This window comes from Heteronotia binoei, chromosome 3, assembly GCF_032191835.1.
Source record: "Heteronotia binoei isolate CCM8104 ecotype False Entrance Well chromosome 3, APGP_CSIRO_Hbin_v1, whole genome shotgun sequence".
Classification (NCBI taxonomy): domain Eukaryota; kingdom Metazoa; phylum Chordata; class Lepidosauria; order Squamata; family Gekkonidae; genus Heteronotia; species Heteronotia binoei.
Window position 1 is genome coordinate 75255857 of NC_083225.1, and position 27601 is coordinate 75283457.

General features: G+C 40.0%; 1 protein-coding gene across 1 annotated transcript; it reads right to left on the reverse strand.

Moving 5' to 3' along the window:
* Positions 1-421: 421 nt before the first annotated feature.
* Positions 422-27601, reverse strand: APOO (apolipoprotein O). Its single transcript, XM_060234083.1, has 8 exons — positions 27459-27601; positions 27098-27217; positions 22540-22594; positions 15504-15599; positions 14213-14304; positions 8273-8380; positions 3823-3909; positions 422-799 (listed from the first exon to the last, which is right to left on the reverse strand). The coding sequence occupies exons 1-7, from the start codon at positions 27564-27566 to the stop codon at positions 3856-3858; spliced, it is 633 nt and encodes a 210-aa protein (XP_060090066.1). The 5' UTR covers positions 27567-27601; the 3' UTR covers positions 422-799; positions 3823-3855.

A 27601-nucleotide genomic window follows, 5' to 3' on the forward strand; every position in this document is an offset into this window, starting at 1 on the left:
GTTCCCACCAGTGCAGCATTCTGATTCTTACTGAGCTGTGCATTCAAGCAAGGAAAAAGACCTACAGAAAAAACCCAAGCATTTCTGTTCCCATCCATCTATGGAGAGGAGTGCACAGATGCTTCATTATATACTTCCCACTGGCCTTCGTCATCCAGAAAAGTTTCATTAAAAAGGAAAGGGGGGAAAGAAGGCTCAGACAAGAGACAAGGCCATTGTCTTTGTGTTCCTTTTGTCAAGTTCACTAGCCTACAGCTAGACATAACTACAGTGCAAAGATGTTATGTTAAGCTTGCTCACCCTGCTAACACAAAAAAGCTTTGTTACATTCATTCTAAGAATGAAATTCATTCTCCTTTGTCAACATACTATTAAGATACCAGTTAACATGTCCAGACATAAGAACTACAGACAAACAAGGTTTTAAATCTTCCATTTAATTATGTCCATAAATAGTAACAAAAGATTCAAGAGTACTGAGACAATTAGCAGCCCAATCCTAAACATTTTTTTAGAATCAAGTCCCACTGAGTTCAATGGAACTTCCCTCTTTGCAGTTGGGGCTCATGGTTGTGGAATTACGCCCAGGTCCTGAATTAACCTGTGAGAAATTGTGCACAATTCCGACCTGAAGTCAAAAGCTGGCAGAAGGCAAAGCCGTGACTCCTCACACTCTCAGAGACAGATTGCAAGGACACTTTCCTGAGGCAAAACATATGCAAACTGTACTCATATTCAACACAGATTCAGTGAAGATCTTCCATTCTAGAAGACCGTTGATCTTCTGTAGACCATCCATCTATATCCAAAAGGAGGATCACAGTTAGACTGACTACGATAAAAAAAATCACTAAAATGGCATAGGATAGCCACCAAATTGGATTTCAGCTTTGCTTGAATACTAGTCAATTTTAAAATGTTGATCAAGTGGCAATATGTGAAAAAATCTTATTCTTCCTCCAATCCACTCCTCCTGGTTTAAGAGTGGATTTGACAAAAGGATAGAAACACATTTAGAAATCTGTAATAGTGCACACAATAAGTTCCTGCATACAGCAACATTATAGTTACAATATTTTCATATTACATTTCTCAGTATATCCTGATTAGCTGAAAATGTTCTAGATGGATCAAAACACTTGTCTTGTACAAAAGAATTCACAAGGAAAATTTTACTCATTGTTCCACATTATATTTATTATTCCTGTTTCTTGTGTGCATACTTTGGATGATGATCTAAGCTCAAAGTGGCAGATGGAATACCTCAACTCATTCATCTCAAAGCAAGGCCATATTTTGCCAGAGTGATGAAAGAGAGATTTGTTGTCACAGCTGCTGTAGTTATCTCTATGCTCACTTTCTGAACAGGAAAAAATATGTTAACAAGAGGGAGACAGTTACATTCACCTCTTTTTCCTTCTTCTCCCAGAAGGGGGGAGAGGGGAAGAAGAAGAGGAACAAGGAGGAAGAGGAAGAGATTGGATATATATATCCTGCCCTTCACTCAGAGTATCAGAGCAGTTTACAATCTCCTTTCCCTTCCCCTCCCCACAACAGAGAATTGCTCTTGAGAGACCAGCTCTTTCAAGAACTGTAACTGACCTAAGGTGGAGAATCAACCCATTTCTCCCAAATTAGAGTCTGTGCACTTAACCACTACTCCAAGCTGGCTCTCCAGTCTGGACATCATCTGCATTCCCATATTGCTTCTTTTTGTGGGAATCACTTGGAAACCTGTGAGAAGTTTCTCCTTAACCTTCCAGGAGAAAAAAGAACAATGGCACCAGTGTGGTAGTGGTTCTTGTTCTGGCAGAGAACAGAAAAGTTATGATGAGTCTTTCAGCCCATCAATGTAAGTGTTTTGTACACATCAATAGTATGGTTTACCCTATCTACTAACCCTTCTATGCAAGAGGGAGAAGGTGACTCACATATCTGGGACCTTAATAAGTCAGAACCAACATAGTGTAGAGGTAAGAGTGTCAGACTAAGATCTGCGAGTGTCAGTCCTCACTTTGCCAGGGACACTTGCTGGTTGTCCTTTGGGCATTCATGGAACTCTCAGCCTAACCTACCTAGTAGGATTGCTATGAGGACTGAATGGAGGAGAATAACAGAAGCGACTTTGGGTTTCTATTGGCGAGGAAAGTGGGACATAAATGAAGTCAACTAAAATAAAATAAGAGGTTTCTACTGTTCTTTCTCAAACTGCAGGAAATGAAAGAAACACATGAAGCTGATTTCTGAAGGCAGACTGTTGTTCTATCTAGACTAGTTCAGGTTTCTGACTGGCAGTGGCTCTTCAAGGGCTTGGAAAGAATTTTTCTGTTCTTCTACCAGAAATACTTTTTGACTTAAGATGCCATGGACTGATTAGTGCCTTCTACATGCTCTAGCACTGAGTTATACACCCATGTTAACTGTGAAAACTGGAATGCTCCAATAAGCAGCCACTAGCTTCATTTATATATTATGTTCTTATTTAAGAAACTATACTTTTGCAAAGTTTTACCATATTTCAAGCATTTTATTGGTAAACTTAAAGAATTATACATATCACTTCTGGAAAAGTCAGGAAAGATTAGAAGAGTAATAAATATACAGCTAGTTCTACTACAGAACTTTTCAGAGCAATAAGGAGGAAAGCAAACGAGAATGAAGTCACGTTTACTTTGATATAACCTTTTTATGTGCTTGGCTTACAAAAACACATACATATGTGTATATGCACATATATAAAGCTGCCATATATAGTCAGAACATTGGTCTATCTATCTCATTAGTATCTGCCTGACCAGCAGTTGATCTCCAGTATTCATCAGCTTCTGGAGATTCTTTAGAGATGCCAGGTATTGAACCTGATCTATAGCCTCTCCCCTTAAGGCCTATGTACTTGCTAAACATGAACACAGAAATCACAGCAGCTACAAGAAAAGGCAAATGAATTTAACATCATACATACCAAAATACTCTGACAGCACAGTTAAGACTTAAGAGATTTGACAATATTTACAGTAAAGTTCATAATAAAAAGCATCAAAATACACACTGTTGGTACTGGACTCAGGATCAGTAGAATGCCAAGCTTAGGATCTGACTTTTCACATTTATTTGAAGGTTATATTTTCTGAAGACATTAACCATTTCTTGTCTCTCTTATGGTCAAATCTTTGTTTTACATTGCTGTCCCAATCTTGAATACAATTTTTCCTCCTGTCTATTGGGCCAAAGGCTGATAGACTATTCTTAGGTCACTGGAGGCTATTGGCAGGGCTTGCAGAGTATGCTCTATGCTGGGTTTTTTGGTGTTGTTCCCCCACCCCCATCATTCCATCCTATCTTTATTAACTTACTGTCCCCAAATACTGGAGGGCTTTTCTTCTGGCTAACTAAATGCTTTCCCCTCTACTGTTTTGGTGGATAGATTCCAGGGAGTACCCTACTGGGATCTGTGTTTGGGGCAATGGAGTCTTTTATCCCATATTCCTTGGTGTGTTGATTGCCCTTTTCAGAGATCTGTGGATACAATTGGTGATAGTCTCCAGGATTCCCCAGGTTTCCATGCCTTTCCTGCTTGCTGATCCTGATATTACTTGGGCTGTGGCTAAATTTTTGGCAGCAGTGGCTTCTATGCGAAAATGGGGAAAGAGCATATTTATAAGATTAGTTCTGTCCAACTAGGTCAGTGGATTGTTAAATGAAGAAAACCTGGGTCTGTTCTCTATGTTCTTTATTAAATAACAATTTTAACAAAGACATGGCTGCATTGAACAAGAATTATAATTTTTTGTTATGAGAGTAATGGGACAGCTATAGTCCTACCTTTTTGAGCAACAAATTCTGTTTTGTTGTCCTTTACTCAGAAGAACATTCTTGTACTTTCCCTGTCTTGTCTCTGTCTGCATCACCCTTCAAACACAGCATAACACAAATTATACAGAAGAAATTTAGTCAACATCCCAGAGAAACTCTTATAATATATATTTCCTTCCTGAAAAATAGAAGCATTTGATGCATCAGATCAATAACCCTCAGTGACATCCTAAGACCACTGCTAAGAACAGCAATGCATTTTATTTCTCCTCAGGCTGTATTTTTGGGTCTGCATACAAACTATGTATAATTTTAAATTTTAAGAAAAATATTGCCTAAGCATTGTACAGGTCCAAGGCTCACTCTTGAATGAAACAAAGAAATTTGGGGGAAATCAGTTCCCTGGAGAAGAAAGTAAATTGGGAAATATCATTCTGTTAGATAATTCTGGATTATTTACTATTTTCTGATTTATGATACTGAACTGATATCTGTGGTACTGTTTGTTGTATGCTCAAAACTTCCAGATGTCTGATCACTCTCATCTGCTACTTTGAAAGTTATAATGAGCTAAATTAAAAGGGTCCTTAACCAACTATAACTACAACTAAGCTAGAAGTAGCTAGCAAACATCTGCGTTTCCAGAACACCTTGATCCAATACCCAGGTTCAAAGTTTTACAAAGAATCATTGCTAGCTTGGCTTAGATGCTTAGAACTGTGGAAAACAAAATGTATTTGGCAATCTTTGGTGTTCTTTCAGGCTTTGTCTTCTCAATATTGCAGTAAACTCTGTAATATAACCTGCTTCACAAGGCAAAAAGTCATTTTCCGCTCATTCAGGACAGAAGATATTAACTGATTTAGGGCAGGCAATTCATGTATGAGCAGACTCTACCAAGATGAGCAATAATTTCTACCTTTCTAAAGGATGTCCTTAAACAGCCTCAGTTAGGTTGACTCAGAATTAATGTACGCAGACAGGAGTTATAATACTGATGGTGTGTCTGATTACCCCTGCATATATACTTTTTTCCTCTTGACAAAAAGCACAATGTCTGTCCTTATAAATTACAGGGACACAGAGTGTCCTGTATCCACAGATATATTAAATAAATGTACAAATATGAAACTATTGACTGGGTGGCTACAATATCTTCATCTGTTCTTCAGTGCCTAAACTTGCCTCTTTGCCTAATGCTGAAGTTTGCGTTTGATGCTCTTTAAATTGGAAAAGAGTAGTAAACGAAAAACAGAAAAATGAAAATTAGGCTAGCTGTTGGGTTGGAGCCAATGTATTTATTCTTTTAATAATGGATCCTTCATCAAATGAAGAGTGTTTTGTTGATTGAACAAGACTCCTTACATCAGATCCATTGTTAGCAGGTAAAAAGGCCAGAATCCATGCCTCCTGAAGCAAGTTCAGTGCCTATTGGACTGTTTTTTTCTTAATTCTTTTTTCTTCTGATTGAAGTCATACTTCTTCTGCATATTGACTGGCCTGAGGATACTGCTTTTGTGATTGACACAAGCCAGGCACATTTAATATTACCTTGAGTGATTTTAAGAAAAAGTAGCATATTGCTTGAATCCCCAGAGCTGATGTAGCATATTGCTTGAATCCCCAGAGCTGTTTAGGGTGGTGAGAACCAGAGAGGATTGTGAGGAACTCCAAAGGGATCTGTTGAGGCTGGGTGAGTGGGCGTCAACGTGGCAGATGCGTTTCAATGTGGCCAAGTGCAAAGTAATGCACATTGGGGCCAAGAATCCCAGCTACAAATACAAGTTGATGGGGTGTGAACTGGCAGAGACTGACCAAGAGAGAGATCTTGGGGTCGTGGTAGATAACTCACTGAAAATGTCAAGACAGTGTGTGTTTGCAATAAAAAAGGCCAACGCCATGCTGGGAATTATTAGGAAGGGAATTGAAAACAAATCAGCCAGTATCATAATGCCCCTGTATAAATCGATGGTGCGGTCTCATTTGGAGTACTGTGTGCAGTTCTGGTTGCCACACCTCAAAAAGGATATTATAGCATTGGAGAAAGTCCAGAGAAGGGCAACTAGAATGATTAAAGGGCTGGAGCACTTTCCCTATGAAGAAAGGTTGAAACGCTTGGGACTCTTTAGCTTGGAGAAACGTCGACTGTGGGGTGACATGATAGAGGTTTACAAGATAATGCATGGGATGGAGAAAGTAGAGAAAGAAGTACTTTTCTCCCTTTCTCACAATACAAGAACTCGTGGGCATTCGATGAAATTGCTGAGCAGACAGGTTAAAACGGATAAAAGGAAGTACTTCTTCACCCAAAGGGTGATTAACATGTGGAATTCACTGCCACAGGAGGTGGTGGCGGCCACAAGTACAGCCACCTTCAAGAGGGTTTAGATAAAAATATGGAGCACAGGTTCATCAGTGGCTATTAGCCACAGTGTATGTGTGTATATAAAATTTTTTGCCACTGTGTGACACAGAGTGTTGGACTGGATGGGCCGTTGGCCTGATCCAACATGGCTTCTCTTATGTTCTTATGATGCAGCATGCAGCTTTTAAAAATTAAAATTTTTCCCCAAAAGAAAGCTACCTAAATAAAACGACAACTTCAAAGTTTACAAAGCAAAGTATGACAAAGTTTACAAAATATAAACTATTAAAGCTTTTACATTGTAAAAGATACTATATGTAACAATGTTTAATGATTAACTCATTATCTCTTCACTTAAATCTGTTTTTCGGCCCTTAAGATAACATCAGCCCATAGTTTAAATATTCTTTGAGCAACCTGATGCTTCTGTAACAAAGGTAATTTCAATACTTTGAACAACTCTTATTTTAATCAACCAGTTCTTGCTTCTGTCAGTAGACACAAAGCAATAATCAGATATTTTCTGGGAAGTGAAGCTGCACTCAATGTTATTGTCTACCTTACAGTGAAATGCCACTGTTAATAACCTGATTACCCTGTCCAAAAACACTTTTGCCCTGTCACAGTACCACCACATACAAAGAAAGTCCACCCTAGGAGTCTTACAAAACCAACAGTTAGCACTAGCATTACTGTAAATCCTTGCTATTCCAACTGGTGATAGAAGCCACTGATGCAACACCTTGCATATGTTCTCTTTAAATAAAGTTGAAAGAAAAGGAAGAACCTTTGGACAGAAGACCAAATTTTCATGTCTATTACACCTCCTAAAGATCTCTACCATTTCTTAAAGAACTAGGGGTTGCATTATTATTAATTTCTAACAAAGAGATATAGTAAATGGACATTTTACTTTGTTTTTTTTCAAGGCATTAATCAAATGTATTCAACTCTATCCTCAATTCCCCTTTACAACATTTTTGATACATGAAGCTGGCAACTGTAAATAATGAAGCCATGAAATGGAATATCCACTAAGCTGACTTAATGTTTTTGCAGGACATGAATTCATTGTTTTTAAGAGCAAGAGTCTAGTAGCACAATAAAAGACTAACAACATTTGTGGCAGGGTGTGAGTTTTCATGAGTCACTGCCAATACTCCCTCTAAGCTGTGGAGTCTTGTGAGTAAAATTCTACTTTGTGGGCTACTGGCAATAAAGCTGTGAGCTTCTGCATATATTAGTTTGCTCTGGGGCCATTTTTCCTGAGCTAAGACAAAAATGTGTGAGCTGGAGCCTAAAAAACTGTGAGCTAGTTCATGCTTACTCAGCTTAGAGGGTACCCTAGTCACTGCTCATTTCTTCAGATACAGTTAGAATGTGAGTCCATGTGTCCATATATCCTGGAGTGAAATGATTTCAGATGCCAAATGACAATAGCAGGCATTGATAATGAGAGAAGAAACCTAGGTCTCAATTCAGTCCAGGAGGATGCATTCTTAAACTTCATTATCAATTGCAATTCAGCAGTTTTTCTTTCTAATCATCCTTTGGAATTCCTTTGTATGAGCACTACTACTCTTAGATCAGCAACTGATTGTCCTGGAAGGTTCAAATGTCCCCCCCACTGGTTTTTAATGTTGTTTCTAATAGCAGTAGGAATAGTCCAGTTGCACCTTAAGACTAACAACATTTGTGGTAGGATATGTTCTTTCATGAGTTACTCGTTCACGTCTTCAGACTTATTTCCACTTATTCTTTGCATTCTCCTGGACTGAATCCTCCCGGATCAAACTGCGACCTAGATTTTCTGTTTTATTATCAATGCTGATATCTCTATGCCTAATCCGATCAAGCCTGCTACCGCCATTCAGCATCTGAAATAATCTTTATAAAGTTTATATCTCTGGTACCTCGTGTACATTTTATGGCATACATGGTCTGGCCTGACGAAGTGACATTTATGTCAGATCCAGCCCTCATAACAAATGAGCTCAACACCTCTGCTCTAAAGGTATACCAAGTGTGGCCAAGAAATAAACAGCAAAAACTTCAGCAGAGGGAGACAGACAATAAACCTCAGGAATGTCAAACCTTGTCAGATGCTTTTGCAGATCTTTTCTTTTTTGGACTTTCTTTCCAGAGAGATTCTATTGTTATGTACACTTGCAAACTCCAGTCATACAGCTGAGAACCAGTTACCTTTCGAAACCCAGAAAATTGATAGTTAATTTCAAAGGCAGTAGTAGCAGTATATTTTTATTTTTGAATTTTGTGTAATTTAGGCTTTATTAGGATTCTTCAAGAAATGTCTGAGGCTTGTTTTACCAAAGAGTTACATGCCTCAATATCAGTAGTGACAAACCATTCAGAAATAGTCAACACAGCAGAAGAAATGACTTTCACATAGTATTTTAAAACATGCTTCCAAGAACCAGCTTTTATTTCCCTGCTATTTATTGCTTTTGAATGTTCAAAATCAAAATCCAGCTCACATATCCTCACATTTGTGCTTTTATCCATTGTGACTCCTGCCTTCTGGAATGGCCTGCCTAAGAAGGTCATGAAAGCTCCCACTCTCCTGGCCTTCCACAAACTATGCAAAACTGAACTCTTCAAGAGGGCTTTTCTATACAGGTAATAAGGCTGCACAATACAGAATACTTGGATAAATGATTGGGACTTGTGGTGTACTGTAGTCTATAATGTATTGTAAGTAGGATCCTATTCTGCAATTTGTCCCACTTTATTGTGTCATGTTAATAATACTTATGGTATTCTCCTGTTCTCTCTGGTGGTTTTAGACTTCTTAACACCTAATGCATTCATTACTGAACGCCCCATTTTATTGACTGTACTGACTCATGTGCAATCCACCATGTGAGAAAGGAGGACTAAAATAATGTAAATAATTTTTTAAAAAAATATTTTCCCCTCATCTTGAATTGATGATGTATAGGACTACTGCAGCCTCTTGAGTGACCTTTTGTCTATATACATTTTGTCTAAATGTATATTGCCTCTGCCAAGGATCCTCTCTCCTCCATCACTGATATCATGCCATCCTTCAGAATCTGTCACTCTCCAGTCTGTGGAAATCAAATTCTTATTTTTTCCAAGGTCTTCATCCTACTTCCCCTTTGTCAATTCCTGATCTCTCCCCACATGTGTAACATAAGCTAACAGCCCTCTGTGTTGGAACTGTGTGAGCTGGTTCATTCCTAATGAAAAACTACAGGGTGTACAAGGAGTTTGGGCCATGACACCCCCCCCCCCCGAGAGGCATAAAGTTACATCTGCGAGAACAGCAGTGTATCCTATAGGCACTCACTGAAACTGAAAACAAAGGTTGCCTCCGCTACCGTGGGAGCTTGCAAACTCCTTAGGAAGTAGTGTAATTGCCTCACCAATCCCTTCGCACCCCGGGCTGACGAGCCCCCTCCCCAGCAGCCAATCGCCGTCCCCCCCCTCCTAGAAATACTTCCACTCTGGCCTCGCACAACTCAGTTGTTAGGGACAGGCACACACGGCAAGGGGATCTGCCAGGGAGCTCCCTGAAACATGGACTTAGAGCGAGGGACAGACACATTGATGATGGGCTCGTCACTACACGATTGCTTTGACAGTATCTTTGACTTGAGAGGGGGAAAGTGAGGTCTCTCCCCTGGAGCTAACTGTTCTTGTTTCCAGGTCTCCACAGGTTCCCGGATCCCAGAGGCTCAGTGTGCGAGGACTGTCGCCCATGGCTGGGTAAGTGCAACAGTGCACCCCCACTGTCCTCCCCCTCCCCTCGCTCAAGACCGGATGGTGTGCAAGCGTCTCCAGCACTTGAACCAGGCAGTGGGCTCAGGCAGGGGGCATTTGCTGGCCTCGCTCCCCTATGCTGCTGCCTGCTCCCTTTCCTTGGTCTGTCCTCTGCCGCGTTCCCACCCCTGGCAGGGCACGGGGGGGATGACTAGCAGCTGCCCCGATACAGGGAGGTGGGTCGGAGACTGTCCCTTTAAGAGAGCGCCTGGCTGAAACACAGCCCTCTCCTCCAGCTGCTAGTCATCCCCCCACTCCCTCAGCTGTTCCTGCCTGCCGCTCTGAATGGAGCCCTGCCCCTGGCGAGACTGTCCAACGCGCACAGGGGAAACTGTTGCACTTTGTTCCGGAAAAATAAAGTCTGAGCTGTGCCCTCTGTTGTCTCTCCTGCTTGGTATCTGCTGCACGTTCCCTGAGTGCCTCCCCCTGCCACTCTGTCAGTGGCCTCTCTGAGGGAATGCCTGGGAGGGTGGGCACACTTGGTTCTTGGGGGTGGGTGGGGAGTGGGCTATGAGCCGCCACGCTGCCCCTACATGGCTGGACAGGGGAGGGGGGATTGCTGCCCTCAGCCTGGCCGAACTGACGACCTTCCCGACCCCACAGGGCTTTTGTTTGCAGGGCACAAAGGGGGGGCTGATGAAGTGGATGCATGCCCAGCAGCTCGTGCTCTGAGTTCTGTGCCCCCCCAGGGGAGGTGCGCATGGCAGGGGGTGTCAGGGCGACACAGGGGGTCTCTGGGTGGGGGGTTGTCTGTTGGACTTGGTGGTCTGCTCACTCCCAGACACATATTCCAGCCGCTGTCTACGGAAGCGAAGTCCTGCACTTTGTGCTTCCTGTATGTCTGCGCATGCCTCTGCCTGTCTGCCTGCCCTTGGCAGAGTCTCTGACAGCGGGAGGGTGTGAAGGGATTGATGGCCTCTCAGATGCAGGCTTTCCACCCCCTTTCCTGATCACATGCAATGGGCTGGCCAATCCCTTGGTCCCACACTACCCTGTCCCTCCCCCACCACCTCGGCAGCGGGCCAATGGCGTGGCATGGGCGGAATCACCATGCCGACAGCTTCTCTCTCTCTCACTTGTCCACCCGTGCTCCCCCTCCCCACCTGGTATAACATCTTCCCTTTGGAAGCTGACTGCGGCCACCTACACTAGTTCTACGCTTGAGCGCAGCTATACGGTGGTTCTCAGGATTGGGCTGTAAGAAACTTAGTTTTACACAAAAGAATAAAGATTAGTTGAAAAGATGCTTCAAGTAACACACAATGCTTAAAAAAGGAAAATTAAGGCTAATGCTCCATATTCAAAGCAAAAAAATAAATCTAAAAGCAGAAGCGAAAAGCTTCTGTTAAAAAAAATGACAAATAGGAATTGCGATTAATCATTAACTTAGATTGTCATTCACTAACTTGAAAACATATTGTGCCGCATTTGCACTTAATGTTTTAACATTTTAGCATTTAGTATTCACTCAGTGTAACATTGTTTCGTGGTTCCAGTACATTAAGTACAGAACTTTTCAGACGTAATATTTTAAATTAAACTCTCTGAACCCCCAAAGCAACATATGTGACTGAAGCATTACACTTACACCGCATATTAATTGCATGTTTAAGCTTACAATTACATTATATTTATAAGTAATGCAGAACTGAAACACAGGTAACAACGTATTAGTTCAGATTAAAAACTAAAAACTGTACATATAGCCTGTCATTATATCTAAAACTGAACAATGGTCTCACACTGTGGATTTAAAAAGAAAAATCTGTACAGATACTATTTTTCTACCAGCCCAGGTTTGCAGAAAAAGACAAAAATATACAAAAAAGTAGATGGACCTAAAAACCCTAAAATCATAGGAAGCAATGCCTGCTTCTTTAAGAAAAGAATGCCACCACGGTTGTAAGATCTCAGTAACCATTTTTGGAGCCGCTAGGCAACCACTGACCAACACTGCCAAAGCTTCCAACCCTTTTAGTGACGGAGAGAGACAAAAAAAAAGGTAAAAGGCAAGAGAGAGGGATGGTAAAGATAAAGAAGCAAGGAATAATAATAATAAGATATTGGATTTATATCCCGCCCTCCACTCCGAAGAGTCTCAGAGCGGCTCACAATCTTCTTTACCTTCCTCCCCCACAGCAGACACCCTGTGAGGTGGGTGGGGCTGGAGAGGGCTCTCACAGCAGCTGCCCTTTCAAGGACAACCTCTGCCAGAGCTATGGCTGACCCAAGGCCATTCCAGCAGCTGCAAGTGGAGGAGTGGGGAATCAAACCCGGTTCTCCCAGATAAGAGTCCACACACTTAACCACTACACCAAACTGGCTCTTGGTAAATATCCCCAAACATGAGGACTATTGAAGTAGGTGGAATAGAGAGAATGCAAAAGCATTCAGGTGCGGTTTTTGATTGTGTGAGCTTATTCCAGAAAATTCAAAAGCACCACCATCATTTTGTAAGATATATGAAACATTAAAATTTGCTTACTGGATACACTTGTTCAATAGCAAGAAGTCAAACTGTGTATAAGGTGCAGAGGAATTTATTCATATGAGCTTGTGTTTCTGTCTAAATACCATTGGCCTGAACTATAGCTAATAGAGCTTTGCAGTATACAGTCAATTTGAAAGTTTTCTAAGCTAGGATTAACTGCTTTCTTTGAGACCTTGGCTATCTTATGCATAAAATAATAGTTTATGTTTTTCTAAGACTATCATTTCCTTCCCTGGCACTGATGGGTCTCCCAAATGCATTCTTGACAACTGCAGGTCTGTAGTACATGAACTACCGATAATGCTTACTAACACAAGGGTCGCATGCAGTCAAAATAAAGTCAAAACAATTATATCTGCTGAAGGTTCCTAGATTCTAAGAATGATCCTTGATATGATATCTATGGTTCTTTATTTATCACATAACATAGTTTCTTATCTACAGTATGAGTTCAGAGTAAAATTGTACTGGAGAATTGCTTCTGCTAGAATTGTGTTAGGTTCAATCAAAATGGCTTATGTCAGACTAAGAGTCCAGAGGGTATAAACCAGGGGTGTCAAACATGCAGTTTGGGGGCCAAATCAGGCCCCCGGAGGGCTCCTATCAGGACCCTAAGCAACTGGCTGTCATCTCCTTCCTTCTCCCCCTCTTTTGCTTCCTTCTGCATAACAGCTTGCTTTGCAAGGCTTGCTCAATTGCACAGGAGTTACAGAGCAAAACCTCTATTTTCTCAATTGGCTGAGGCTCCTCCCTTGGGGAGGAAGGGGGGAGGAATAGCTTGCTTTGCCAGGCTCTCTCTGTCACACAGCAGAGCTACTGAGCGAAGCCTCTCTTCCTCTATTGACTGAGGCTCCTCCCCCCCCAGTCCCTGCAGAAGGAAGGAAAGGTTTGCCTAGTTCCCTGGATCCCATGGAAAAAATACAAAGAAAGCACCTTTGAAACCAGTGAGTGCTAATGTTTTAAGTTTTTAAAAAATATATTTGTGTTCGTCTGTGTTCTTTATAACAAATTATAGCTTTGCTACCTAATCTTAAATAGGTACACACATGGCCCAGCCCAACATGGCCCAGCCCAACAAGGTCTCTTTTATGTCAGATCCGGCCCTCATAACAAATGAGTTTGACACCCCTGGTATAAATTGTTAAAGATTTTACTCCTGTGGGCTGGCCATCAACAGCTCCTTGTGAGACCTTCGTGACCAGTTCAGAACATTCTGTATTTCTTAGGTTCATACACATGCACTAACTCAAGTACGGGTTTTTTATGAAATTATGATATGCTGAATATTAAAATGCTGTGTTTTCTCTCTTAAAGATTTAAAATTGATTTATAAATCTTAAAGATTTATAATTGATTTATAAATCTTAAAGATTTATAATTGCTTTCTGACTTAAAAGCTTCAAATGGAATAAACTAGTTTTGTTTTAGAACCATGATTGTTACAGAACCAAATTCAGCCCCTTGCCAGTCTCAACCTAACCAATAAAGATCTCAGGAGAACAGGAGGGCCCCAGGAATAGTCCTGGGCTCCAAAATCCCACAACATAAGGATACTTCAAAGCAAGCTGTTTTATGTTTAATATGACTTGTTCTTAGGTAAGCGTGCATAAACTGCTCATGATACATTTCAGATTGCATGCAATATTAATGTTTTCAAGAAAGCATACAGAAGCACTTAACAGCATTTGCCACATTTAAAGAAAACAGAAAAAAGTGTAATTTCCTCACAAGTTACTAACCTTGGCAATAGCAATGGCTTGCTGCGGATAATATAGAGAGGCACCAATCCCCATGAATCCTATTGGGTACACCAACCTCTTTATTTTGGAACCTGTTCCACAGAAAATATTCCCTATTAATGGTGTCAGCATTCTTTAAAAATACTTTCAAATATAAGTTTATGTAACATATTAAAGTTTTATATTTATATTTACTGCCCGATAGAAAAAAACTGAATTAAAGAGAGCTACCATATCAAAGAGAGAGGTGTCTTTCCTTTCAACTTTATTTTCTGTAACAGTTTCCAGGGAAAGTTGGCTGCTGCACAATCTCTAAATGAACATCTCAATAATAATGTAATAAATGCAGTAATATATTTTCCTGTGTATAATTCAACAAGCTATAGATGGAGGAAAAGAGAGTTCTCCACAACTAGGTTTCCCTCCCCCTCAACTGTTCATCTCCCCATACATCCAAGTCAACGAACATACATACTAGCTCTACAATTAACTACTTATTTGAGTAATTATATATTACATGGAAATATAAGTAATTCTTCTGTTCCTAAGAAGTGAACCACGGTAGTCCAAGAATTATAGGACTTCCAAGAAGCAACATATAAAGCACTTTTAAATCTTCACTGAAACTATAGATAAATTTAAAGTAAGAAAATTATGTAACAGCAATTGTAGATATAAAGATTTCCCACACACACACACCATCAAGTGGCAAATCCTAAAGTACTCATCCAACAATATGAAGTCATTTCCAATTTTCCCCCAACTGACCTTTGAGGCGCTGGTAGGCAATGGGAGAAATTGCTGAAAAGTATCCACTATGACACTCCTACTCTCAGCTTCTATTTTTTCCTACTTCTCAGATTGCTAATGCGAAGGGTGCTTTCATATAGCGACCGTTTGCAAGTAGATTTCGCTATTCTTTCACACTAAAGATCCAGTTGCAAAGCACATTATTTAGTGTGTGTGAACCCACCCTAAGATTCACATACTAAGGTAGCACAGGGCACAGCTGTTATATTTATTAGTTATATTTGCAATTTGTTTGTAAGAACCCAAGGCATTTTGCTTTAAAACTTCATAAGTATACCAAATAGTACATCTGTATATGCCAAGTTATAAATAATGCATGTTACGTTAAAGTAGTAAAATAAGTTTAGGTTTGATATGAAAGAAAGCACTGAATACATGCTGATTTTTCAAAAAACAAAAACAAAACCCTTCTTCCCATAGTTTCAAAATTTCCAGAAATTTTGCATTTTCAAAGCAGCAAACATTGTAAACAACCACCTACCTCTAGACAAGAACAATCCAACAGCACCAGCAAAACCTATGACTCCAAGCCTTGGGTAAAATCCAGGTGGTGGGTTTTTGAGAAAGTCACAGCCCTCTAAAATAAAAATTAAGAACAACATGTTTATACACACACACAACTATTTTAACGAAGTTAGAAATAGTATAATTTGCTTTCGTTTTACATGAAATTTGCCTTATCGACTCAAAATGACCCTGGGCAACTTTTCTCCTTAAAACCTCTTCAGTCTCCTATGTAATCCATTTGTCCATCTACAACCAGCTGTAACCGGTCTCAGAAAAAAACAAACATTTAAAAAAGATATAATAGTGGTATGTTTTAGATTATGCACTAATGGAAGGGTAAAAGCAGGATGCAACTATATCTGACTTTGAAGATAAACTGAAGGCAAAGCCATACTTAGAAGAAAACTACACAAACAGAAATTCAGTGACTGAACCACTTCAGATTACAGGTGGGGGAGTAAAATTTCACTGCTCCTTGTTTGCTACACAAAGAACCAATGATTTTTCTAATTTCTCTTGCAGCTAATTTATTTGAACCCAGTTCAAGATGCTGGATTTCGCCTTTAATACCAAAGATTGCATGGATCTGAAGCACTTCCACCTGCATCAACCTGCCCAAGCATTAAATCTGCAGGTGAGAACTCTGTCTAGGAAAAGAATCTCTGAGATTGCTGGTGGGGAACTTTCTCAATTACCACTCGAAAGCCACAGAATTTCTTCCTGTAAGGTTGTCACCATTTTTAAGGCTTTTCAGAACAGATTATAAAAATTCATCAACCAACTGGAATATTTATTTATTTATTTATTACTTCCCATTTATATCCCGCCCTCTCCGCAAGCGGACTCAGAGCGGCTTACAACATTATAAAAACAATCAATCCAATAAAACATATAAAACCATAATTTACATATTTTAACTTTAAAACCATTCTACAGCGCTATTTCAGTCCAGTATGGCGGTATTGACTTCTCAACCAAGATCGCCAGCATTCTGTAGGATGTCCGGTGGCAGCCTTTTTTTTCAGTCAAACCGCAAAAGCCTGTTTGAACAATTCGGTCTTACAGGCCCTGCGGAACGCAGACAAATCCCGCAGGGCCCTTATAGCTTCTGGGAGGGTGTTCCAAAGTTCTGGTGCTGCCACCGAAAAAGCCCTGGATCTCGTTATACATAGCCTGGCTTCTTTTGGGCCAGGGGCAGACAACAGATTTTTTGTCCCTGATCGCAGTGCTCTCTGGGGGATATATGGGGAAAGGCGGTCCCGTAGATAGGCAGGTCCCTATCAAGGAATATGCTTTGGAGATTTTTTCAGTGACTAATGCCTCAGCTGCTGTTCTTAAGATCTTTTAAACATTATTATAGTAATTTATGGATTGCTAGCTGCTTTGGGTGCCTTGATTAGAAAAAGAAATGCAGCATGAAAACATTCTAAATAAACAGAAACCCAACATTAGAGAAACCCAGGAAAAAATTCTCTCTTTCCTACAAATTCCTACACACAATTCCACCGGAAATATCATAAAAGCATGGCTGCCTTTCTATGGTGATTCTCACCTAATTGGAGCCTAGAGTTAGTCATTCATAACCCAGGAAATGAAATTTAAGGTTTGGCAATTTTCTCTGAAGTTATATAAAGACAGACTTTAAAAAATCCTTTAACCCAAAGACAGCTGTTTTTCACCTATAATATTTTAAATTATAGAAGTTCTTAAGGCTACATGCATGGACAGACAGGCTGCTATGGGATGCTGTATGGTAGTGATATTTATGAATTTAATTTCAAGGCTGTAATTAAAGAATACAACAAAAATGCCAAAAAGGAGTGCCTATCATGGTGAGTGGCTTAGCACATGATCAGATTCTTGAGGGTTCTATACACCCAGTTTGCCTATTTCCAGTCACATTACCTATCACTGGAGTCTCTATTTAGGTAAATATCTGTTTGTATTTCAGATCTTAACTTTTCATAACCACCTATCATAAATACTCCAAAGTACAAACTGTAATGGTAGAACAAGAAATGATTCAGTGAACTGACCTGCACAGAGAATTACCTAGGATATAACTTATTTGCCTTGCAAGCTAACTGAACAGTTTCTTGTTCTACTCTCACAGAAAATAGCTTGAGAAAGATCTTTGTTTAACTTCTGTCATCTCCCCATACTGCCTTAGGCATGTATTCAGCCATTTTGAAGATATCTACGCTGCCATTTTGTAAACAGACAGACACAGGCTGACGTGTCAAAGAATACAGATATGATTATCCTCAGGACAGAAAATTGTCAGAAGAATAAGATAGGGAAATTAAATATGTAAATGAAATATAAGTCTATAGTAGCAGCAGGTGTTTCTGCAATATCTATGGGGAGTGTTTCTTACCAGTATATACAGTGGGTTGTATCCACTAAGCTCAACTAGAGATGGGACAAGGTGTGTCCTGTTGATGAAGGAGCCTTTTGTGCAAGTGGGATGCCTTAATGAAACATGCCTCCCTTAACATTGTGGCCACTGGGTTCTTTGCACTTTCATTTGCAACATCAAGTGGACTATAACATGTGTAACAAAAATGACAGAAATAGTAATAAAATCAGCTGAGCAGCTTAGAGCCTTTCAACAGCAATGTCTTTTAGTACAACATAAGTGCATTTGTTGAACATGGGCCACATGGCTTCCTTCAAAATGTGCTTGTGCCAGGACATCACTTCATCCAAACTGCGGGATATCAATTGGAAATATGTTACTTTTCCTTGAGGCAGCAAGTCCACTTTTACTGTAATTACTATGAGAGATGTTGAATATGTCTCACAAGCCCACAATGGACACATCATTAACAATAAGTGAAAATGCACTATGTATTCATATTAAACTTTATTTTAAAAAAAGTTTGCTTGACTGCATGTATAGTACTTGAGTCTGTACTGCTGCTTAAAAAAGAAGTAGTTAGCCAAGGGGCAAGGCTCTCATTGCCTCTATTTCCTGATTTTGTAACTTTTGTTTTTATTTATGTTTATTTTATGTCTTGAGAAGGTGTGCAAAGGCAGAATAAATTTGCCTGCTCTGCAAAGTTAGCCAAGTCAAGTTTTTTGTTACAGTCAATGACCAGCTTGTACAATCGAATCACATAAAATTTTTTGCATCAAAAACAGAATAAAACCAACAGTAGCATTCATAAAATTGGGTGCCTATGACTATTACAAAGAAATCGGATAAAAACATCCATAAAATTCATTTAAAATTTGGATGAAAGGTTAACAGTCAAATCAAGTTTAAAACAGTATAGACCAGTCAAATTAGATACAAATAACTTAATAAAATACAATCAGGTAAAACAATAATCAGAATAAAACATACACAGTATGATATAATTTCCCTCCAGAACAGTAGTTAGGTTCCATAGCCAAGGCATTCAGTTGGATATTTCCCTTAGGAATTGCTTCCGGAGACTCATAGCTCGCGAAGCAAATTTTGCCACACATAAAGTGGTTCTTTTACTCCTATCCGCCAATAATTTGTCTAGCTGATGTCTAACATTTCTCCCAGGGACACTGGAACAGATCGGGAGTATATAGTCGGCCCTAATACACTGATATAATTTACATTGGAATAATACATGTTCCCTGTCTTCCGGTTTCTTGTCCCCACAAATACACAATCTCTCCTCATATGGTTGTCCTGTGTATCTGCCTTCCATAATGGCTGACGGTAACATATCAAGTCTGAGAAGGGTAAATGCTCTCCTATACTCAACTTTGTCAAGATTAAGCAAGTATGGCATTAGTGTTATTTTATGTAGTTCCTCTATTCCTGGTAAATAACCTTTAAGCTGATTCAAATCATGCTGTCTTTCGACATCCAAGATTCTCTGTTTAAGAAAAGGTTTAACCAGATTGTACTCCATGTTGAGCAAATATTGTTTAGATAGTCCATAATAATCCAATTTGGACTCCGTTTCTCTAATCCACGGTGGCACAAACGAGTCTCTTGCTATCAGCCCCGCCAAACTGGTGGGCTGAGTCATTAGTTTATACCAGTAAAGAATAGCAGCAATCCACAGTCTTGCTTTCACAGTGACCATACCTGTTTCTACTCTGATAAATGAGTTGGGAGCACATGGAGGGACTTGTAGTATGTGCGTAAGGAACTTTGATTGCACTTCCTCCGCTAAATACCAGAGATGCTGATATGGTGTTATACTCAAGGGTGCCCCATATAGAATTTGAGCGAGGGCCTTGGCCTTAAAGACCTTAACTGCAGCCGCCACGTTCTGCCCCCCGGAGGTCCAATAGAATTTCTATATGGCTCCTGAACTTTTTGCTGCATTTGTTGTAACATATTCCACATGTGCCTTCCTGGCCCCTGAGGCCTGAAAGACTACCCCTAGGTACTTAAAGCAGCGTGTCTGTTCAATAGCCCTATCGTTTATCTTCCAATGATGTACCTTGGGTCTATTTGCAAAGGCTAAAATTTTAGATTTTGAATAATTTATTTCAACCTGATTAGCTTGGCAGTAAAGCGTAAGAATTTTCATTGCTCTCTTTAGCCCAATTGGGGTCCTAGAGACCAGCACTGCATCATCTGCATATAGCAGGAGCGGGATATGCCTATCTGCAATCTTTGGAGCATGCACCTCTGGACCACTTAAATGTTCCCCCAGATCGTTTATAAAGAGGTTGAACAAAAGTGGCGCCAAGATGCAACCTTGCTTAACTCCCTTCCCTACTTTGATGGCTTTCGTGAGATGTCCCTTCGGATTTATCCTTGTCCTGATCTTGGTGTTCCTATATAATGCTTTTATCAATGCCAGTAGCCTCTGATCAATTCCCATCCCTCTCAGTTTTTCCCACAGTATGTCCCTCTGAACCATATCAAAGGCAGATTTAAAGTCTATAAAGGCAGCGTATAGGGCAGAGGTGCTGTTAGAGGAATATTTGGAAATAAGATGGTCCAATACTACACAATGATCCAGAGTGGAACAACCCGGTCTAAACCCAGCCTGTTCTTCTCTCAGGATGTTATTACACTCAATCCACTCCCACAGTTTCTCTTTAAGATGGCTGGCGTATAACTTGCTTAGGATACTTAAAAGACTGATGGGTCTATAGTTATTTGGGTCATTTCTGTCTCCTTTCTTATGAATAGGTACAATAATTCCAGTATCCCAGCCCGAAGGTACCCTCGCTGTCCTGTCTATTTCAGTGAATAATTTGGCAAGTACTGGAGCCCACCAGTCAGTATTTTCTTTAATTAATTCGGCCGGGATTAAGTCAAGTCCTGGTGCTTTATTAGGCTTCAGGGCTCCAATTAAAGATTTTATTTCTGAAGGCTCAACCGGAGGCCACTCTGGCAGTTCCTGACAATCCTCCGGGGGGGAAACCACCTCATCTGATGTCCCGTACAGTGCCATATAATAGTTCTCCCATACTTCTGGAAGAATGGTATTAGTAACCTGTGAGGAGAGTCTACCTGAACCGCTATTTACCAACTTCCAGAATAATGACGGATTTTTGAATTTGACGGCCTGTCCCAGCTGTAACCATGCCAATTCTTTTGCCTCTTTCTTCTTCCTGACAATTAACTTTTTATATCTAGATTTCTGTTGTTTTAATTGTTCTCTGTTAACTGCCTCTGGATCCGCCCTATAGTTCAAATAGATTTTACTAAGCTCCTTCTTTGCCATCAAGCATTCCTTATCAAACCAACCGTTGCAAAGTTAGCAGCAGAGAGCTCATCCAGTTTCAGTCAGCAGCAAATAGCAGCCTCCCCCATCAAGGATATTCCAATTCTTCCTCTATCCATATTTTATAGAGCCATATGATAATGTAATATTCACCAGGGCTTTTTGTAGAAAATACCCAGCAGGAACTCTTTTGCATATTAGGCCACACACCCCTGACGCCAAGCCAACCAGAACTGCGTTCCTGTGTGTTCCTGCTCAAAAAAAGCCCTGTTATTCACACAGGACTGAATTTTGTTAAAGTGTGGCTAGAGCTCTGAAAAGCAAAATAAATGAAACACAGTATACTGGAGAAGCAGCTATGCTAAAAACGTATTACCATATTTGCTGGCGTATAAGACTACTTTTTTGCCCTGAAAAACATGCCTCCAAGTGGGGGGGTCGTCTTATACGCCGGGTGCACTTCAGTTGGGATAGACATAGCTGCCCAAAGTGGCCTTCTGATGCTCGCCCGGTGCCCATAGTGGCCTACCGATGCCCTCCCATCTCATTCTACATACCGTCCAGTATCGCACGGTATCTAGCGCGGCCGCAGCAGGTCATCAGCGTGGCTGCGGCGAGCATCATCAGCGAGACAGGGGTGCCAGCCTTTTCGGCGTGACCGGCCCATTCTGCTCGGCGGGAAGCAGCGGTGCTCTGGCCCACCCCTTGTCTACAGAGAGCTCACACATGCACACTTGCGCACTAGTGCCGGTCACAGGGAGATGCAGGGCCGGGCCGGATGTTCTTTTATCTTTTATTTGGTGTGTGGAAGGTGTGCGGAAGAAGGGGTAGTCTTATACGGTGAGTATATAACAAACTCTATATTTTGAGTGGAAATGTTGGGGGGGGTCGTCTTATATGCCCAGTCGTCTTATACGCCGGCAAATATGGTAGCTCAGTTTCATATGACAAACTAAGATCTGGATGTTAAGAATGAAGAACAACATTTTCAAAAAGTCCTAATGTCTTAAAGGGACTACTACTTCACAGACTCAAATTTTATATAAATATCCACAGACTGAAGAAGAATGCTTTGTGCAGTCAGTCTGAATGCTCATGACCCAACAAGTCATCTGAAGAAGCCAATTATTTTAAATGTCTTCCACATGATCCTTGTGTATTTTTCTACTGTTATCTAAAGCGGAACATGCTGCATCATTTTAAAATTATAACACAGTGAGTCATAAATAGTAAATTAAATAGGGAAAACATTCAACATCATTGCACTTTTACAAATACATAATACAGCATTAAAATTTTGTTGCCTAATTATGCCTGTTATTTACAAGTTCTTACCTTTACCACACTCCATTGCTTTTTCAGCACTGGGCAAGACTTTGCTATATACTTTCTGGGGGGGGGAGAGAAATCATGAAAGAACAATTACATTGTAAGCATCAAATAACATACAATTTATTCTAAGTAATTTAAGCCAAAAATTTTACTGAAAGTTCATATGAAGTCTCTACATTATAAACATACTGTTAGCACTGCTCTGACGCCTCAATTAACCTGAAGTGGAATCTACCAATTCCTTATGTCCTGAGCTACTGCAATAGGACCCATTTATTTTTAGTATAGGCACAGAGAACACACTGCAAAACTAACTCAGCAATCGTCTTTTTGTAGTGTATACCAGCTGTAGTTGATGCTTCTGGCATGATGATCAAGACAGAATGGGTCAATTTCTGTTCCTATACTACTGGGTGTAACCTGTCTTTATCAGTTCAACCAAGTATTTAAATATGCTAAAAGAACCTTACTAGAATGGGTGCTGTTCAGTACAGCTTGACTGCTAGCCTTGAAGAGGGATCCCTGAATCATTAATGAACACCCCTATAATAAATGAAAATATGTCTTTGCCTTCAAAAGCAAAAGAGAATGTCTGATGCACCATTTAGAGTGACTGTTGGAGGCCACACAGCCCAAAATGGATGTGAATTCAAAGCTTGTAAAAGAGGCCCCTCAGAGGAGCTTCTGCTAAACTGATAAGCAGAGGGACATAGAAGTGGAAAATTACGGGAAGGTGGGACATGTTGAGTAGATAAGGGGGAGGCTTGCCTGCTTGTTTTGAGGTTGAATAAAAACGGCTTGTATGAGGAAAACTTTAACTTAGTCATTTTGGGGGCTATGCCTGAGTAAGTTCTGCTTTGATGTCAGAGTAAAATCGTTTCATACCAAGCAAAGTGTGGGGCTCCGTTATTTACCTGCTACAGCCTCAAGAACTCCAATAATGCAAGTCCCATACATTTCAAAGAGGTTCACATTAGCACAGCACTTTAAGGATCAGACAGTGTTATTGTTGCATCAAGGCTTATAACACAAGCACCTGATAAAGAGATCCTTCTCATATTTTGCTAATTTAGATTGTATAAGGTAAAATATCTGCAGCTAAAATGAAAGGAATTCTAGAATCTCAGCCAGCAACTGCCTTAGCAACTTTGGAGACTCAATGAGTTAGCTAATGTCTGATGTAAACACAGCAAAGAGTTGTACTAACATTTTGTTATTATACCTCTTATTCTCTCTAAACTTTTGTTTTGTCTTCTACTAGCTAACTGGAAGGTCTGGGAAGAGTGGTAGGTGTATCAGCAATGGATTTGGTCCAGAGACTAGAGGCACTAGACATTTTGAATCAGGGTTGGTCCTGAATCTGCTTCAGTTTAAACAAACTGCTTTAGTTTTAAGAACTTTAAAATTCAGTGGGGAAAGTAAAGTGGCACATTAGAAAGCACTACAAGCAGTTCAGATACCATCTCCCACAACTTAGAAACACAACAACACAACAAAAGCTGAAGAGAAGTGGCTTCACAAAAAAAAAAATCAAACCTTCGTTTTTAAAAAGGGACACTTGCTCCTTAAGAAATTTGAAATGAAAAAATAAACTTTGTCACCAGAACTGGCAACAGTTTAAAGAAACGCCTATCTGAAATGCAAAAAAATGCTGTTCTCTATTTCTCCAACAAATACTAACATGGATTAAAAAGCCCATCTGAAAATAATCTACAGGTTGCTTATACCTACTCTAGATGACAATGACCTTTAAGGAAAAGAGATTTCTTCTGTAAGATCAGACAATTCAGAGCATCTACATTTTATGATCCAAAGACTTCTCTTTGAAGTTGGGGAGGGGGAGGACTTTGACAATAGCATGATTGTCCTCCTGCTGCAATCTAGTCTCTATCCCTGAATTAATAATGCCCTTTCAGAGATATGAGGCGCTCAATGAGTGTCCGTAAAATTGTCACCAAATAGCTTGTGAACTAGATGAGAATATACCAGTACATAAGAACAAAGATTTTACTGCAGATTCAGTGAAGGCATGGAAACCCAACATGCAGCCATGTTTATACCTTTCTACAATTTATGTTTTAAAGCAAGCTATTACAAATTTTGTTACATTAACTTAATGAACACATAACAATAATCATGGAGACATTTACACAGAACAAATCTTAAGTGCCATTTGATACACCTAAGATGCAAGTACCTGGAGAAACTTCTCAGAAAAAATCAACAGTGTATGAAGTAAAACACACTTGCACCTTAAGAGACCTCCCTCATATACTAAAAACCCATAATGTAGCCCACTACCTCCATTGTCCCAGTTCCCAGGAAGGGTAGTGGTCACATTGCCAATTCCTTCCACACTGCCTCATGATATCCAACATTACCAAAGTGCTGTGGAAAGCAGCTCCCATATTGCTGAGATAATGTTAGCAGAGTCCACAGATTTTCTTTGCCTGGTGCTCTACTGAGTGGCTAACTTGGGGAGACCTTCCACTCATTTTAACACTCTTATTATACACATTTCTCTAAATGCTACAGAAATGGTTCTGGTCACCAACAGAAGCAAATATGATCTACCAGCTAATAACAGAGTCTAGCAATATCGGATAATTTCAGAGAAAAGCCATGTAGTAGAATAGTTAGACTCAGTTCCAGCAGCACCTTAGTGATCTCCATAGAGATCTCCCTTCCTACTTGCGTCTGATGAAGGGACCTCTGACTTTCAAACACTTATACCCTAAAACTCTTGTGTGTCTCTCAGGTGCTAGCGGACTCAAATCTAACTGTTCAACAATATTGCATATGCTTTTCAGAAAAATAATATCCCAAAGGGGGCATACTTCAAAATAATGAGCTGTGGGTCTGGCTAGCTGCTATGTAAAAAGCCTTTCTGGCCACCAAACACTTCCACATCTTGTAACTGATAATTTATAGTTGATTAATCAACACTGTAGCAGAACCAGCCAGCTGGAATGAGAAGGAAGACAGGATCATTTAAAAAAAAACAGTTAAAGCTGCGGTACTGCAGTCGAAGCTCTCTGTTCACAACCTGAGCTCGATCCCAGTGGAAGCTGGGTTCAGGTAGCTGGCTCAAGGTTGACTCAGCCTTCCATCCTTCCGAGGTCGGTAAAATGAGTACCCAGCTTGACTGGGGAAGGCAATGGCAAACTACCGCATTAAAAAGTCTGCCATGAAAACGTCATGATACGACGTCACCCCAGAGTCAGAAATGACTGGTGCTTGCACAGGGGATTACCTTTACATTTTTTAATCCTAGGAAATGACATCACTGCAACTGGTGTTTTACATCTAAAAGTCACCACAAATCAAGTCTGAGAGGGAGGAATGGAAAAGCCACAGAACAGGGCAGAGTGCAATGTACTGTCAATTACATTTTCTCTATTAGAATTCAGTGAGTAGATCATAGCAATTTTAGATTAGATGGCTACAGTGGACACTACTCTTCTCATCACATAAATCAGAGAGTGGGTGCATAATCTTATGCAGAATTAAGCACACCTAAATTAAACCACAGCTATATCTTGACAGTATCAGGTTTTAAGGCTGATAAGAAAAGAGCCTTTCAGAAAAGGCAGATTGACTTTGCAATGACAAAAGGTTAGTTCCTTTTCCCATCCCATTCCTTACAGTTTATCCTAAACATCTCAACAGAACATAATGCACAGACAGTTTGGGAGACCAACAATCTTCAAAAACTTATATTTTTCTGCATACATGACACCCTTTATGAACTTCTTGCATGAAAGAGGAAAAATGAATTGATGATTTATGGTTTCGAAGATTAAAAGACAAAGATAACAAGATTATACAGAAAGGTAATAAATTTCCCTTGGTCTGATTCTGGACTAAGGTCGTAATGAGTAAACGTATGGATTCTGGTAGTGGAGAAAGTCAGATATTAATTCCTTCTTTTTCAACTGTAGTGGGGGCATGTAGGTGATTTGTCTTGTTTTTCTTTTTACTATTTGTACAAAAATTCTAATAAAAATATCACAAACTTGCACTTTTCGACTCTTATTTGCATTCCAGTTAAACGGAAGTGTTGAAAGATTTAGTAACAAAGCAAAACAACCTTTAGTACATATGCCAATAGTTCATTTAGACCACAGGTGATTTGAGAATCTCATGATTGCCTTTCCAGAGCTTAAACAAGCAATAGCAATAATCAAAACAGTATCTCATGACAAATGTATATGGATGGATATGCTTGTCAGCACTCACCATGATATAGCCAGGAGACTACCTTCTGAGAAGAACCAATTCATTACTTTCAATCACACAAGGACATGTTACTATCCTGAACAGAATCCAACCAACATAAGAGATTATTTTTAATGCACTGGGTCAATATTTTTAATGCACTGAGTTAGCCAGATTTATTTTCAGAATACTAGAAGTATTATCTTAAAGGCTGTTTGTCTCGATCAAATAGTAACACTGGAATTAACACTTTTACAGTTCAATATGCCATATGCTCTCTACACTGTGATGAATTCTGAGTTGCGGATACTCTTGATTCTTTTAAAATATAAAATCACTGTACCTGAAACCAAGCTGTATATGGTTCCAAAGAATGTCTCAGATAACAGATACCATTCTCCAGCTGTGTCTGCTGATCTTCTACATACTTTGATTTTGGCGCTGGACTGGTATAGAGTGAAAGCTGTGAAGAGCAGCAAATACAAGATTACGTCCACAGCTTGACTGAAAACAAGAAGAATTTGGGTATCTCTTAATTCATGTCAATTTCTACTATGATAAATGTCAAGCCCAAACAGTACTAGATCATTGTGAGAAAACTGTAAATAATTGTGCAGTGCAGAAGAGAAGCTCTCCAATTATTAATTTGTACACTGAAATTGGTCCGTGGCTAATTTAAAAGTAGAGAGAAGGCAGACTCTTACCTCATTTACTTTCAATAGGTTCTTTTTAGAAGTTTCCTTCTCAGAAGCAGCAGCATGTACCCGAACAGCAAGAAAGCTCAAGCTAGCAGGAGCGACCACTAACTGCATTACCTAAGCATAATGAAAATATGCAAGTTTTATGC